The sequence below is a fragment of the Plectropomus leopardus genome, chromosome 13, assembly GCF_026936395.1.
Source record: "Plectropomus leopardus strain MGB_pleo_1.0 chromosome 13, ASM2693639v1, whole genome shotgun sequence".
NCBI classification, from domain to species: domain Eukaryota; kingdom Metazoa; phylum Chordata; class Actinopteri; order Perciformes; family Serranidae; genus Plectropomus; species Plectropomus leopardus.
Window position 1 is genome coordinate 8897504 of NC_142188.1, and position 14807 is coordinate 8912310.

Genomic DNA, 14807 nt, shown 5'->3' on the forward strand with positions numbered 1-14807 from the left:
GAGCCAGCAGGTGATTATCTTAACTTAGCTTAAAGCCTGAAAACAGTGGAGACCGCTAGGCCAAATATTAGCATGGCCAATATTTGCCGTATTGACTACCATTGCCTATGCTGGTATCTAATGTTTGTCTGTTGTGTAACATCAGTTTTGTGCAGGCTAAATGTTGTGTCAGTTATTTAAAAAAAGACTCAGACAACAGACGCTTGCTGATCCACAACATTACAATCCTCTAACAATTTCTCCGTGTCTCTCTCCTCTCAGGTTTGTGGGACATCTCTTGCCGAGTCACTTGCTGCCTTCTAAGCTGTGTTTTAAGAGGAATCAAACACATTTGGTTTCAAAGGTTTGAATGCAAGTTAAAGGCGTCTGAGGGCAGCACAAGAAAACTAATGTTGTGCCAGGTTTCAAAGGGTTAAACAAGGTATGACATGTTAATTGGTGATTTCTCTTTCTCTTTCATTTCCTCTTTCACGTTGTGGTCACATTTCAAAATTAAACTAGCATCAGTTACTCAAACAGGAATTCAACCGGTTGACTTAATGTGTGGAACTTAAAAAAAGGTAAATGATGAGCCTGTTTCAGCTGCTACAGCGAACTGAAAAGATTTCAGAGGATACAAAAAAGGATAACTTCAAAAAAGCCCTGTCTTTAAATCCTCTTCCTCTATATTAAACACAGTTCTGTGGTCTTGGTGGTCCACAGTCGCGCTGTGGTTTTATGAGGAATCTGCTGTCATATCAGACTCTATGAAAGTGTCCTTTGTTAGACTGTTTATGTAAGGGTTAAAAAATATATGCACATCAATAGTTTGTGCTTCTACGTGTGGAGTTAAGACCTGAGAAAAGCTGCAGAATTGGAGGGCGTGTTCGCCGTGACACACTTAAATTGGCTTATTGTGGAAACAAACACAACAGGATTATTTCCTGGAGGCTGCGCTCTTTTTCCCACAGACTCGGCACAGACTCACAGTCATTACAGACACTCAGACTGTCTGTTTCCCAACACACGCCTCGGTGTAGTCTGGGACAAAACACAGCTCCCACATTGTTACACAATCTTACATTCTGTTGAGCATTTCAACCTGATCAAGTTATGAATACAACAACAGAAAGGTTTCTCCTCACCACCTCTACTCTCCATTCAGTATTGTGATTATCTGTTGGGAAAAAAAACCTGCATAGTTACTTCCTTTAACAACTCGGTGACAGGAAGTCTGCTATACTATGACCAAAAAAAGTGTCTAAAACTACAGAATAATTTGACCTGTCAACATATAATTATTCTTTATTTAATTAATTTGGTGGTAAATAAACTGGAGATGGTTGTTTGCGCACTAATTGTAAATAAATTTGGGAATTTGTTGACATCATGTATGAGTAAGAAGGAAAGTGAGAAAATGGTAGCGATATTGTCTGAGCCTTTGTTCTCAGCCCAAGAACTAATTCAAAGTCTACATTTAGCCAAAACATTATACTGGTGATGCATCAGCTCCTGCTTCGATTTTGAGGCGTATAAATATCTCAGCATTCATTTTATCAACATACAAGCAGGCGCAACAATGAAAAAAGGACAAAAGAATTATAACTTTCATACTGGAACTGTTATTGCGTCACCAAATTTAATTTTCAGATCTTTTTCTTTAAGGAAAAAGAAATGAATAACTTAAATATTAAATGTACAGAAGATTGAATCCTCTTTTAAAGGTTTGCTATAAAGTTTTGGAGATCCAAGGGCCCACTAACAGGAGGGCCAGCATTAGCTTGCAGGCCGGCCTCGTCGTCCCCAGTCAGAACAGTCTCATCTGGGCATGCCCTTAATAACGATGGCACTATACATATTCATAAATGAAAACGAACAGGGGCACATTAATGTGTAGCTGTTGGCAAGAAAAGTGTTGTCCTATTGTAAATCGTGTGTACTGTATCCACCTATTCTTTCAAGATTGGATTTCAAAGTTCAACCTCCAAAAATAACACTCACACAAACATAAGTCTGAACTTGGCAAATCTATATTAAGAACAGTGATCTGAGGAGATGAGCAAAAGTAGGCCGGGAAAACCAAAGTAAACACGCCAAGTGGAAATTTTGATCTGCTAGTGCTGCTAGAGGAGAGGTCAGAAGATCATTCAAATCATTGTTCCACCATTTCCACACCGGGGGATAGTAACTGCAAAGAACATGGATTTTCTTTGGTAACTGGGGATAGTTACCAAGAAAGACAAAAGCGCTAACCTTTTCCTGTTTTGGTCGCACAATGGTGTGAACGGAACATTCGTTTTCCCGAATAATTGCACCAGCGGCAGACAAAATAGCAAAGTGAAAGCGAGGCTTATAGGGAACCAATCTAAATGCAGATGGTGTCATTTCAAAGCCATTACTTTGCCATTTAATTTAAAGTTAAATTAATAAAAAAGTATTTATTTCAACATTAAGAACCATGAATGTCACTTGAAGATGCGGCAAATCACCAAAACACCAAATAGCTGTAGTAGAAATGACTAAAACTATTAATGGCCCATCATTGCAATCTCTTAAGCGCTGCTGCTAGAGTGTCTAAAACTCAGTCTAACTTTAATTAGTGGTCCAGAATTCAGGATATTATATACATAAGATGACTGGTTTTATGTATATTCAGGGGTGGTTCGAGTCAGGATCTCAGTGACTTGAAGACATATTTGATAAGGCATCGTCTCCTCCGACTTTGTGAGTAAGTCAGCCTCTATGTTCCTGACTGCCGCAGCCACGTCTTCAACGAGTCACACAATCTGTGTCAAACGTGTTTTCTATCTGAGTATTGCTGAGTGTTATCTGCTGGTATTAATCTAGAAATCAACCACAATAAAATAAAGACCAGATAAGTTTTAGTTTCACTTTCATTCTCTTTAATTATCCTGTTCCCTCTTTGATTCCTGTTTTTAATTTCTTTCCCTAGTTGTCAAAACAGGCAGATGCCACGTGTCTTTTTGTGTGTGTGCACCACGAACAACCTGCATCTTGCAATGAGGTGCAGTAACTAAATTACTCCCAGTAAGGACACAGTGTTAGACTGAGTGTCTCCTTGTCAGCACGGGGTATTACTTAGCTAGTAAAATATGTGATTTCTCTTTTCCTGCATTCCCAGTATTTAGCTTTTTATTTAGAACACCCTGAGGCCCTGGGGCATCACAAAAGTACAGTTACAAGGAACTCATACAAAATGAGTAAAAGAGGAAGAGTCCTTTAAGATGATCAAAAGTCTGGTGGTTTTGAAAGTCCTGGAATCTCCACTTTAAAGACGCATCGAGACCCGCAGGCAGTTCCAGTTCCTGTTGGCCCCAAACGCTCAGTTTACTTGTCATGTGACATTTCCCTGGAATGTTTTTTAAGACATGTTGACTGAAAGCGACACGTGTTTCCAGGAAACCACACAGTCATTATCAGCAAGTCAAACACAGCAGGACGCCGAGGGCTTAGTTATCTCGCCAATTACACTGTGTGATGCTGGAAAGCCCGTCGAACATGATACATGCTGTACATTGGTGGCATGTTGGCATGGTGAGAAAAGAGGTCAATAAAGTTTGCAGGGACCCTAATGATAAGATTTAATGAAATCTCCAGGTATTCTTACAAGTTTAATGCAGACAGTGAAAGTAAAGCCTCCCTGTTTGATTTTCTCTAACGTATATGCCTAATTTATGCATGAAAATGTGTGTCAATATTTAACGGTATCATATTTTGAAGCATTAAAGCTACACGCACTCAGGATCAAGCTTAGGAAAACCACAACATTGCCTGTTATTGGGCCACCCAGTGGCTCAGTTAGTAGAGCGGGTGCACAGCGTACAGGGGCTGTGTCCTCGCCGCAGCAGCCGCGGGTTTGAGTCCGGCTTCGGCCCTTTGCTGCATGTTATACCTTCTCTCTTTCCCCCTTTCACGCTATATCTGTCCCATCAAATAAAGGCATTGAAAAGCCCAAAAAACATATCTTTAAAATATTGTCTCTTTTCATCTTTACATAAGGCAGGTTTTAATTACAGGTTTGCGCCAAAATTAGGCAATATTTTCAAAATGTCAATAAAAGACAATTGCAAGATTACTGCGTTTCCACTGAGCGACGTTATGCGACTGATGGATGTTCAAAACATCAGCAGGTTTATTTCTACAGGGAGTGTTTTTTCACAATTGATAAGCACATTGTATTGATAAGTAATATTGATAAGTGCAGCTTTAAGTATCAAACAAATTGCAGTACTTTGACAATGATTACACTACGAAAGAGAGACCAGGATGATTGCTGGCTGCTTTGTCTTGCAGCAGTAACAGGACTATATGTTCTGTTTTATTGTCTGTACTGCACTGACTGCTGTTATGAAGAGGAAACCATTTTTTGTTAGTTATTTTTTCTTTACAGAAACAGATGTGATTTTCCCCTATCAACCCATCACTCCTTTTACCATCTGCCGTCAGCACCAGCTCTTAAAATGTAGGTCTTATTTGCTCTAATGAGAAAAAGGATGAACACATCTCAGTTACCACATACAACTGATACAGTATGTAAAGAATAAACAGCATTACAGTGATGGGAAATGAAGCAATAGTGTGTAGGTCAAGTATCCACCCATGCAACTGGGAGTGCTAATAAAGGCCAGGAAGTATGTTAGAAAGACATCACAGATATAACCACTAAATGTCCTTTTGTGGCAAAATAAAACTCAAAGTCCACACAGCGATGGGTCTAAAAGATCCCTTTAAACCATACAAAGTAACTGAGTCATGTCTGGTTGCTATTTTGGTGCCTTTTCAAGGTTTAAATTCTGAGAAAACCCTTAAGAGGTTTGTTAAATACTTTGTTCAGCGGAAAGCACAATGAATTTGTTGGTCCGCCCACGTTTAAACTCCAGAGATTAACAGATGTGTCAAACCCTGCGCCCTCGTCCGCCCAGACCAGGGGAATTAGACTCGGTATGAGGAAGAGCAGACTTTCAACAGATAGAAAAGACGTCATTATTACATACGTTTTGTGCATCTAATGACTATCACTGTAGATTAAAGTTTCTGTCAGGCAGTCATGTAAATGTGTTGCTATTTGTAGGCAGTAAATGATGAAATGTTCACTTTGGCTGTGAGGTACTTTAATTAACCCTTATACAATAATCTAATCTCACTTTCCAAAATAAACACACATCTTAGCATCTGCGGAGTTTGATGTGAGTGTGAGGAGCCGCTCTGTGTGTTGCAGCTCTGTGAGGAGGGTGTGAACCACTTGTTTGTTCGGATGTTTTCCATTTGCTTTGGAATGTCCTCAGAGCTGTTGGTTGGGAACGATCTAAGACTCTGAGCCGAACACACATTGCACATCCTCCCACACACTAACTGCATGACATTAGAGTTTCCACACTCAGCTGCGCCTCAAAATTCAATGCTTTTTAACAACTTTAAAATGCTTAAAGCTGTAGGTTTTCAAACTCTGTCGGACCCCCTCAGTCAAAATCCTAGCAACTGCCCGCATCAACATTTTAGGTGTTCATGCACGTGTAGGAAAGTCCCACAGTTTTGGGTTTCAAAGTTGTTGCCTAAACACCGCTGGTATTTAGCTGTATGAGAAAATCTAATAACATCACACGACTGCAAATGAATTCATGAAAACACCCTCACCCTCATTTCTCATCACTAGTTGTGTGTTGTGGTTCTTAAATGTTAAATGTGCCTGTCCTGTCACATCTGCCTCGTTTGGTCTGGACTTTTGTTTTTTGTTTTAATTTAATGGACTGGTGTTGGCAATTAAAGCAGAGGAGATGTTAACAGTTAACAGTCAAGTGCGGGTTTCAGTTTGTCCACAAACACAACAAAATCAGCTGTTGTGGCACATGCAGAGAGGAGAGGACAAATTTATTAAGGCTCAGTTTAAAAAACTCACAAAATCTCAGACACTTTTCAGTGATTTTCCGAGAGTATGACAGAGAGGAGACACAAAAGGACGGGCCAGTCTGTCTATTGACCAATCACTGTCCAGTATTGGGAGAAGCAGCTCACATAGGTGATGATTACAGGACATGATGTGTATAGCTTTCGGTGCGCCCACATAATTGCGATGTAAAACCAAAAAAAAAACAAAAACAAAAAACAGATCAAATGTATACAATGTATTGAAAATACAAACCTTGATTCAGACTTTCAGATGTCTAAAGGCCATAATGTCAGATTATTAAGTAAGTAAGTAAGTAAAATAAGTATTTTTGTGGTCGTTAATATTAAGAACTGAAAAACATTCACTGCTTTTAACACGGTAAAGACCAAACTGTATTTCTGGAAAACAAAACAACAACAAAAACAATATGACAGATTTGTCTTGTGGCGAGTTGCGAAAGCGGCATCCATCATTTTCGGCAAACCGGTCACAGATTAGCGCTTCAGCGCTCGTCTGCTGTGTTGACTTAATTCTTCATACGGTCTCTTGTTGTATCACTTTGCAAAAAGCCTGAATAAAACTGAACATAAGAGGCAGCAATTTTGATCGCAGGCCATCACAGATCACAGTTTCAGACAAATTTTCACAAAGCTATTTAAGAGTCATAGTTTGGATAATTTAATTCAGTAAGTGAAAGAGACATTCGCAAAGCCAACTTTTTCCCATTAAGTGCAGAGTTAAGTTGTTTTGGAGGATTAGGGGAACTCCACTTATGATGGGAAGCACCGCGAACAAACCCGCAGCGCTTTTTGATCCTAGGCTCACTTCAAACGATCTTTATCTTGGCCATAAGGATGTAACACTGCCACCACAACAACATCTGTGTTACACAAGACATGATCGATAACGATGTAAGAAGTTTCAGCTAATGAGAGAATAAAGAAAGAGAGAGAGAAAACGACTGGCTGACTGAGCCCTGTGTGGAAATATCAAGACACTGAATAAACCACAGTATTCATGACGTGTGCAGGTACTTTTCTGCTTTATTGTCTTGTTTCAGTCTTCTCGTGGACCGGACTTTTGAGCAAAAGTTAACCATCAAAAAAGTCCCCATGTTGGATTTGTTGTGCTACAGAAATGGCACGTGAACTGCATCACGACTGCAGCCTAAACTTTATTTATGCTGTAAAAAAGAAATCCTACATAGAAATATTATATTACAAAATTCTAATATTACTTATTAGTGGCTGAGAAGGAAACAAAGTCTGTATTTTCCAAACAGTTCTTCTCAGAGGCAGTGATGCAGTGAGACAGAAGAGCTGTTATGGTCACATTTTGTCCCCCTTGCTGCACACACCTGCAGGAGTTCCAGGCAGAAATCAGTTTTCTGTCCTACCTGTGCTCGCAGTGGGATCGTAAGGCTTTGAACTGCATCTCTGAGACGTTACTAGCCAGCTGACCAGTACTGAGCATCAGGATCAAAACGCTTGCAGAGGGAAGCCCAGCAGAGTCTGTGCTCCGGACGCAGAGCCCAGCAGGACGGGAACCAGCCTCAGCAGGTCTCTGAGAGGGATGCGCAACTGGCTGCTACGCGACAATAAATCCCCGAGTGAGCTGCAGCCTGCAGGGACAGAGGACAGAGCTTTGGACGACTTCAGCATCACTGTCGCAAGAGTCATTTTTTTTGCAGGTACAGTTGTTCGGCACACACAAGATGTTGGAATTAAGGGCCGACAGATTATCGGCCCGGCCGATTATCCGAGCAGATATTTGGCATTTTGCCAATCATCTGTGCTGGCATTTTATTTTAATGACCGCTGATAAAATTAATAAATGAAAACATGTGCGTATTGTACTCAGCGAACACCAGGGAAGACAGCAATACATGTAAAGAATATCAGCATAGGAGGAACTTTTACTTTGTAAAACCTTGGGGAGCTATTTTTATTTATTTTTTTGTTAACTTTATCAAAAAAAAGTTGCTGTGTCTGATGTTGAAAGTTTCAGTTTTGATTTAACATTTTCTAAAGGCATTTAAACAAAGTTTTGTGTTGACGTTTTTTATATTACATATTCTAAATTTTGACGAAAATGTTTTCATCGTTATTGTAAATGCATATCAGTTCCAAACACCGGTTATCGGTCTTATTAAGAACTAATAATCGGTATCAGTATCAGTTGACCCCTGGTTGTAATGAGACTTAATTAAGCAATCTGATAAAAGTAAGCCCAGCAATGGCAAAACTATTAAAAAGTAAAACTACTAGTACAACAAATGTAAAAATACTCCACCATTAAAAATCATGCATTCAAAATCCTTCAGTGAAAATACAGTTGTATTCTCAATAAAAAAGTACTTAAAGTATCAAACATAAAAGCACTCATTTTGTTGAAAGATGTCCCTGTAACGGATATGACATCATACGATTGCTAATAATACAAATGCAACAATGTAGAAAAAGCTTTTTACTGTTGTAGCAGCAAAAGGAGGAGCTAGTTTCAACTGCTTATAAAGTAAGGTAGTCAGCAGCCACGAGTTAAATCAGGGGATTCATGATATGAATAAAACCACAGGAAAGAAGAAAAATAAAGATTATTTTTGGGACTAAACCTTTAACCTCTAACCTTTACTTTTATATTAAATATTGTTTTGTTTTGTTTAAATCTCACTAAGCCTCATTTATTCATGTGAAACCATCCATGAGGTTTAGAGAACAAATGTCTCCTTGTTTAACTCTTAACAACTCATATGAAAACTGTGACAGGGACCCCTAACTAAGCAATACTTTATGTTTGTTAAAATATAAAAAGTTAGGAACAACTGGTTTAATGTAAAATAACACATTAGATTTTAAATCATAACATGTGTTGTGTAATATACAGTCTTGATCTTAAAAGCTACTAGTAACTACAGCAATAAAACAACAGTATTTCCCTTTAAAATGCATCGAAGAATTAATAAGTAACATAAAAGTGCATTTAAACTGCACATACAAGTACAGCACTTGAAGAAATGTACTTAGTTACTCTCCACAGATGAGTAATTCCTGTCAGGTTAGTGAGATGTGTTTGTCTCACCCTCCAGCTGTGTGTGTGTGTTCCTGAGGCAGGGGATGGATCGGTACACCAAAAAGCAGGCCAACACGATAGACTGGGCGTCCTTGGGGAGGGCCTCGCCCCTCATGTAGGATCTCAACACTGAGCTGTTGTCTAGGAAGTAAAAAAACACACACACAAAGCATTCAGGTATTCTGTAACTGTTTTGTCTTGGTGTGTCAGGGGTAACTGTATCTACTTTAACAGGCAACAAATACAAATCAAAATGTGAAATTTAGAGTGAAAACTTGAGACCAAAATGAATTAAAACACATCCTTGATAATACAGTTTAAGTATTTCATGAAGAGAAAGACAAATGGCACTGAGAGAAGAGGAGAGGAAACAAGAATCCTAAAAAAAACAAGGATAAATCTAGACACATTTTTCATTCATGGGTGAGCTGCAGCGAACAGAAACATTCCTGACGATTGAGGTCAAGTTAGTTTGATTTGACTTTGAAACCTCTGCCAGAGCCAAGAGGCTTCACGAAACATGAAAGCGAAGGCATGTTTGTACGGTTTACACGGTCGCAGTGTCGTCCAACAACTTCACCTGTTTCCCACGCCTCTCAGTGAGCATGTATTACTGCAGTGTGTGTGTGTGTGTGTGTGTGTGTGTGCAGCTAACTAATGGAATGTGTGTTAGCTTCAGTGTACACAGTCTGTGTGACATTATTGTTCTCCACCCTGTTGGCGCATTCAAGCTCAAACACATCCAGCCTGTTGAAAAAAGTTTTGTCACATGTAGTCGAGGTAAAACTGTTGGGTGTCATTTGCTCCGACATGAGCTATCTGCTCATCAAGTTTGTAACCATTTTCTCTGCCCAGAGGTGCTCATGGGAGTCTCACACACTCCTGGCGTACATTTTTGACAGAAGGGCCAGATACCTCTAGTCTATGTGATTATTTACAATTTTTTAAAACCTGTTTTATTGACTGCTCTGCTTTACACTCCCACTGCTGACTCTTTGCTCATCTTTAACCCTCTGAAACCTCTGATTCTTTTCCAAAATAGAGAAGGCGGAGAAGGCAATGAGCTTAATGAGACATGGCCGAAAAATGTGCAAGAAATTGGTAAAAATTACAAGAAAATGACCTGAAAATAAGCAAAAAAATGAAAAGTAAAAATACAAAAAGAAGCAGGAAAATGACCTGAAAAAGTGCTGGAAAAAAGTCTTTTTTTTTCAGTAACATGATTTGAAAAATTTATTAAAATAATTTTAAACATAGTTTTCTGAACATTTTACCTTTTTTTGATATTTCTTTAATAATCCCCTTCCCTTTTTTAAAACTACATTTATGGTCATTTTCTTGTCACTTTTCATCGGTATTCCCTTGCCTGATTTTGATAGATATTGAATATTAGTATTATTATTATTAACAATAATAATAATAATAATAATAATAAAAATAAGGGGGAGATCGCTGAAACTTGTATTCAGAATGATTTATGTTGTCTTCAGTGTGTTAATCTGCCTTTACCCACTCACGCACTCGTTTATTCATCCATCATCCGACTCGCCCCTCCTCACCTTTGAGCCAGCTGTCCAGCGCTACATCCACCATGTTCTTCATGACGGGCAGAAACTCGGAGGTGAGCAAAGCGTCGTGACGGTTAGATGGACCCTGCAGCACCCTGCTGTCCCACAACTCCACCACCAGACGCATCTGCCACAGGGGGAAGGTCTGCAGCAAGTCACCCCGTCGCAGAGCACCCACCACCTGAGAGACGCAGGCGACGACACAAGTTAACATACCATGAGCAGAATGGATTCTTATCTCTGACAGTGACTTCAGGCTTCAATCTGTTAGTGTCTCTGTCGATGGATATTTAAAATATTAGCGAGCCTTTACAATTACCCATAACACCCTTTTTTAAGTAGTTTCAAAAAGACAATTACATGCATTTCCTCAGCAGCAGAATTATAGCTTTAGTCATGCAGTATATGTATTTGAGTCTTGCTGTGTGCAAGTATAATCGGTTCTGTAATGCAGAGTGCTAAGTGGAGAAACTTAGTACTCAGCAGTACAGTTTAATACATATCTATGTATACAAGACAGCTATACATTGCCCATGTATATTTGGGCTCATGACAGCTATAGATAAAAGTTTAGCTGGCATAGCAACAGGTGACACTAAAATACAACGGTAGCCGTCAGACTTTCCTGCTTTATTTTAAACTAACACACACAGGGGTACAATTATATTGTGTTATTCATAAGTCGTACATGGTTCACAGATTTTCCAATTGTTCCCAAAAAGCATCTTAGTTTTTAATTGATTTCAGCTCATTTTACTGAAGCATGAAAATCGAATTTGGAGACATAAAACTAACTTAACATGAGATAGCTAGCAGAGTGAACCCTGCCTTAATGCTGAAACAATAACAAGCAAGAAATAGGACCATTTCAACTGTGTGTGTGTGTGTGTGTGTGTGTGTGTGTGTGTGTGTGTGTGTGTGTGTGTGTGTGCACACGTGCATTACCTGCTCAATAGCAATATATGTGGGCAGCATCTCTGGACATTCTTGTGTCACACATTCATACAGCATGGCCGAGAACAACACTAGAGTATCATCCCTCTGCAAACACAACACAGACAGAGTGAGTGAGTTTGGCACATGCATAATTATACCAACTATTTTTTAGTAATTATTATTATTTACTAACTATAACATTTTGACATATGTGTCAAATCCTTGGTATGTAGATGTGTTTATGACAGGCTTATGATAGGTTTGTTTAGCATCTACAGTTTTTAGTTATGTTAGAGATTTATTCAACAACTATCCTCTTTTTTGCTGCTTATTTTGCTTTTTCAGATTCTATATTTATCAATCTCATAATGATGGTGGTGAAATTTTGAAACATTTTGCATTTGAGCACATGCAGTATCACCGTGTAAGTCAAATGACATTATGATAAATTTACATGTGAGCATCGTGATGTAATCTTTTCTGCATTTGTGTGCGAGAGTTCCTTTATCATCTAGTTTTTGGCACATTTGCAGAAAGACTCCTTATATACCAGCAAGTGCATTTAAGTTAGGGCTTTTTGAAAACAGGGTTTTTATATATAAAAAAGAATGATTTTCAAATGACTGAAGAAGAATTTGTGAATGAAATTGAAGGACTTAAAATTGCTATGTCATTAAATTCAATTACAGAACATTTTGCTACAAAATGACTAATTTTCTTCCATTTCACTGTTCAAGCTAAAAGCAGTGACCTCTCTGCAATCCAACTAATTAACCCGAAGCAGCCTCTTTGATCACAAAACAGGAGTCAAGAGTTTAATAAGCAGATTGAGCGTTGGACATGACAACCTATACAATCTATTTCTGCTCTTTAAATTATCATGTGTATGACGTGCTTTATAAAGCTGCCTTGTGTTTAAAGCTGAGAAAATCTGCCTCCCTGCATATGGCCCTCAGTGTGCTTCATTTAAAGGCCCTGAAACCTTATTTCCATCTGTAGCTTTCTTCTATGAGCACAAAGATCCTACATGGACACAAAAGCTGAAACAGTTTTGGGTATTTCACATGGGGAATGTGTGTATTTGTTATTTCAAACCACATTTCCAGGGGATTTAAGGCAGTTACACATTTTTTTTCTCCATTAATCTTGTTTACAAATCTGTTTTTTTGGCATTTTTTTAGTCAAAGTCATGCTTGAACGTCTTCCTCACATTATTTCCCAGATCTCTATCAGGACCACAGGCATTGTTAAACATTGGAAACTTGTTACCTAATCGAAACACATGTTTTAGGTGTCGGTTCATTTAATACAATCTATAACAAAAATATATTTTAAAAAGCACAGACAGAAAGTCTGGTTATCACTTGTTATTTGCTTTGACTGAAGTCTCTACTGAAAGATGACGTGGTTGTTTGTAGAATCCTTCTTGGCGTGATGTTAAGTCTTAATTATGCTGTAAACTGATCTTGTTTATTATAGATATATTCAGTGTGTTTGCATGCATACCAATATATTAATGCCTTTCAGGAATGTTGAAGGTATACTTTATTAAAAGCTGAAACCTGACAACAGTCACGACAGTTATTAAAATTGGGACCATACATTGTGCGGACTTTTGAATGCTTGAATATTATTCCTGTTGCTTTTGATGATTTTAGCCACAACTTATTTTCATTTTTATCGTTTACAGTTTTTTCTATTTTTTTTCTTTTCACAAATTTGTGTCTGGATATGCAGATGCTTCTGCACATGACATCCTGAAGAAAAGCAGATTCAGGATACACAATATTAGAAGGGATGCAGGGTGAATGGGAATACATTCATTTTGTTTTTGACAAAAACAACAAACATGTCTGGGTGTTTTCCCTCGCTGGCTGGGAGGAAAGTGTCTGGAGCCAAATTTTAACAGAGCGAAGAGTTTCTGTTGAAATCACCAGACCAACCACACACTAACTCAAAACTAATGGTGAGCAAAGTGTGAATTAGAGTTTGGTTTCCATCTTGGCTTTGATAAAACATCCAATGAACTTTTCGGGACTTTCCATAATTGAAGTCAGAGAACCTCCAGGAGCCAAAACTCGACTCTTTCCTGGTTTGTTAATGTTTTTCTAGAAGGGAGAAAAATTTAGTAGGACTGAAGCCAGCCTTATAATACAATGAATGTGTGAATTGGGCCATAAAATACAGTTTCTGCTTCGTACAGTGTCCTGATACTCTCAGTATTAATGAGAATTTTTACCAAACTCCCCAGAAAAAATCCCCCAAAATCACAGAAAAAGTTGAAGCCAGGTGTTCATTAGTTCTAAGCCGAGTTAAAATGCGAGTTTCATGCATCACTACATAAAAACAGTTTTCACCAGTCAAACTTGTTCTTACACAGAAAATGTCGACTTCAACTGAATGCCAGTTGTAACCAAATCAACAAACAAAGTTAATGCCAGCTTTAAATATATAAATGACCAAACTATCTCAAATTTTTCCAGCTTTGTATGTATACATGAATCAAAGTGGGAGGTACAATCGCCAAGGACTGACAGTTAAGTTTAAAACGTTGACTGTTCCCCTTAAATTGTTGTATTTGCAAGTTTTGTCTGGATGTTTTAGACAATAACATAAAGATAAATTTACAAACGTCCAATACAACCCAGTTCCAATTGAGTTTTTTTGTGTATCTGTTGTTTATGCTTTCTTAAAAAAATTAAATGCTGCAATGATGAGGAAGAGGAGCTATCATACATTGTTTTAGACTGATAAAATTGGTCAGAGCAGCTACAGGCTCTGTCAGGACACTAAAATGGCTGCAATAATATGCAATTAAGATGCAAAAGTGTCTTCAGAGTTCCATCTATGTCTGTGATAAACTCACGTGTTTGATTTCCTCAGATGTTTTGCAGAAGAACTCAGCAAAGGAGACCAAGGCAGGTTCTGAGGTGAATGTAGAGATGGCTTCAGGCTGCAGAAACACAAAAGTCAAATTATTTACATTAACCAAGACATCAAGGAATCATGGGGAAACAAGGAAGAATACAAGGACACAAGGAGATGCAGTCAAGAGAAGGACGGAAAGAATACAACATGGAACAAGAACCGGGACAGTGAGGACGGTGGAATGAATAATGCGTTTTGTTTTGCGCTCCTCTGGCCCTGCGGGTGTATTGACAGCGTACACTGAGGCCGTCAGGAAACCAGTAACAGTCTGTCAAACACACAGCTGCCTGCTTAACCTGTGGTGACAACCTGCCAAGACTGAGTACAACCAGCCACCAGGGAGGAGGTCAATTCAATTTCTCTCACTTCTATTTATAGCTGGTTATTGGTGCAGACGTATTTCTTAAAACGGGTTCTTT

At 38.6% G+C, this 14807-nt stretch overlaps 1 protein-coding gene across 2 annotated transcripts in view; it reads right to left on the bottom strand.

Moving 5' to 3' along the window:
- Nucleotides 1–6549: 6549 nt before the first annotated feature.
- The window catches only part of anapc1 (anaphase promoting complex subunit 1), a 56683-nt gene continuing 48425 nt past the window's right edge, over nt 6550–14807 (bottom strand). For both annotated transcript variants that reach the window (XM_042502205.2, XM_042502204.2), the window contains exons 49-53: nt 14327–14413; nt 11470–11565; nt 10516–10705; nt 8966–9097; nt 6550–7508 (exon numbers count right to left, since the gene is read on the bottom strand). In XM_042502205.2, the coding sequence (XP_042358139.1) occupies nt 7366–7508; nt 8966–9097; nt 10516–10705; nt 11470–11565; nt 14327–14413 (648 nt within the window). In that variant the 3' untranslated portion in view covers nt 6550–7365. The remainder of the gene's footprint in view (nt 7509–8965; nt 9098–10515; nt 10706–11469; nt 11566–14326; nt 14414–14807) is intronic.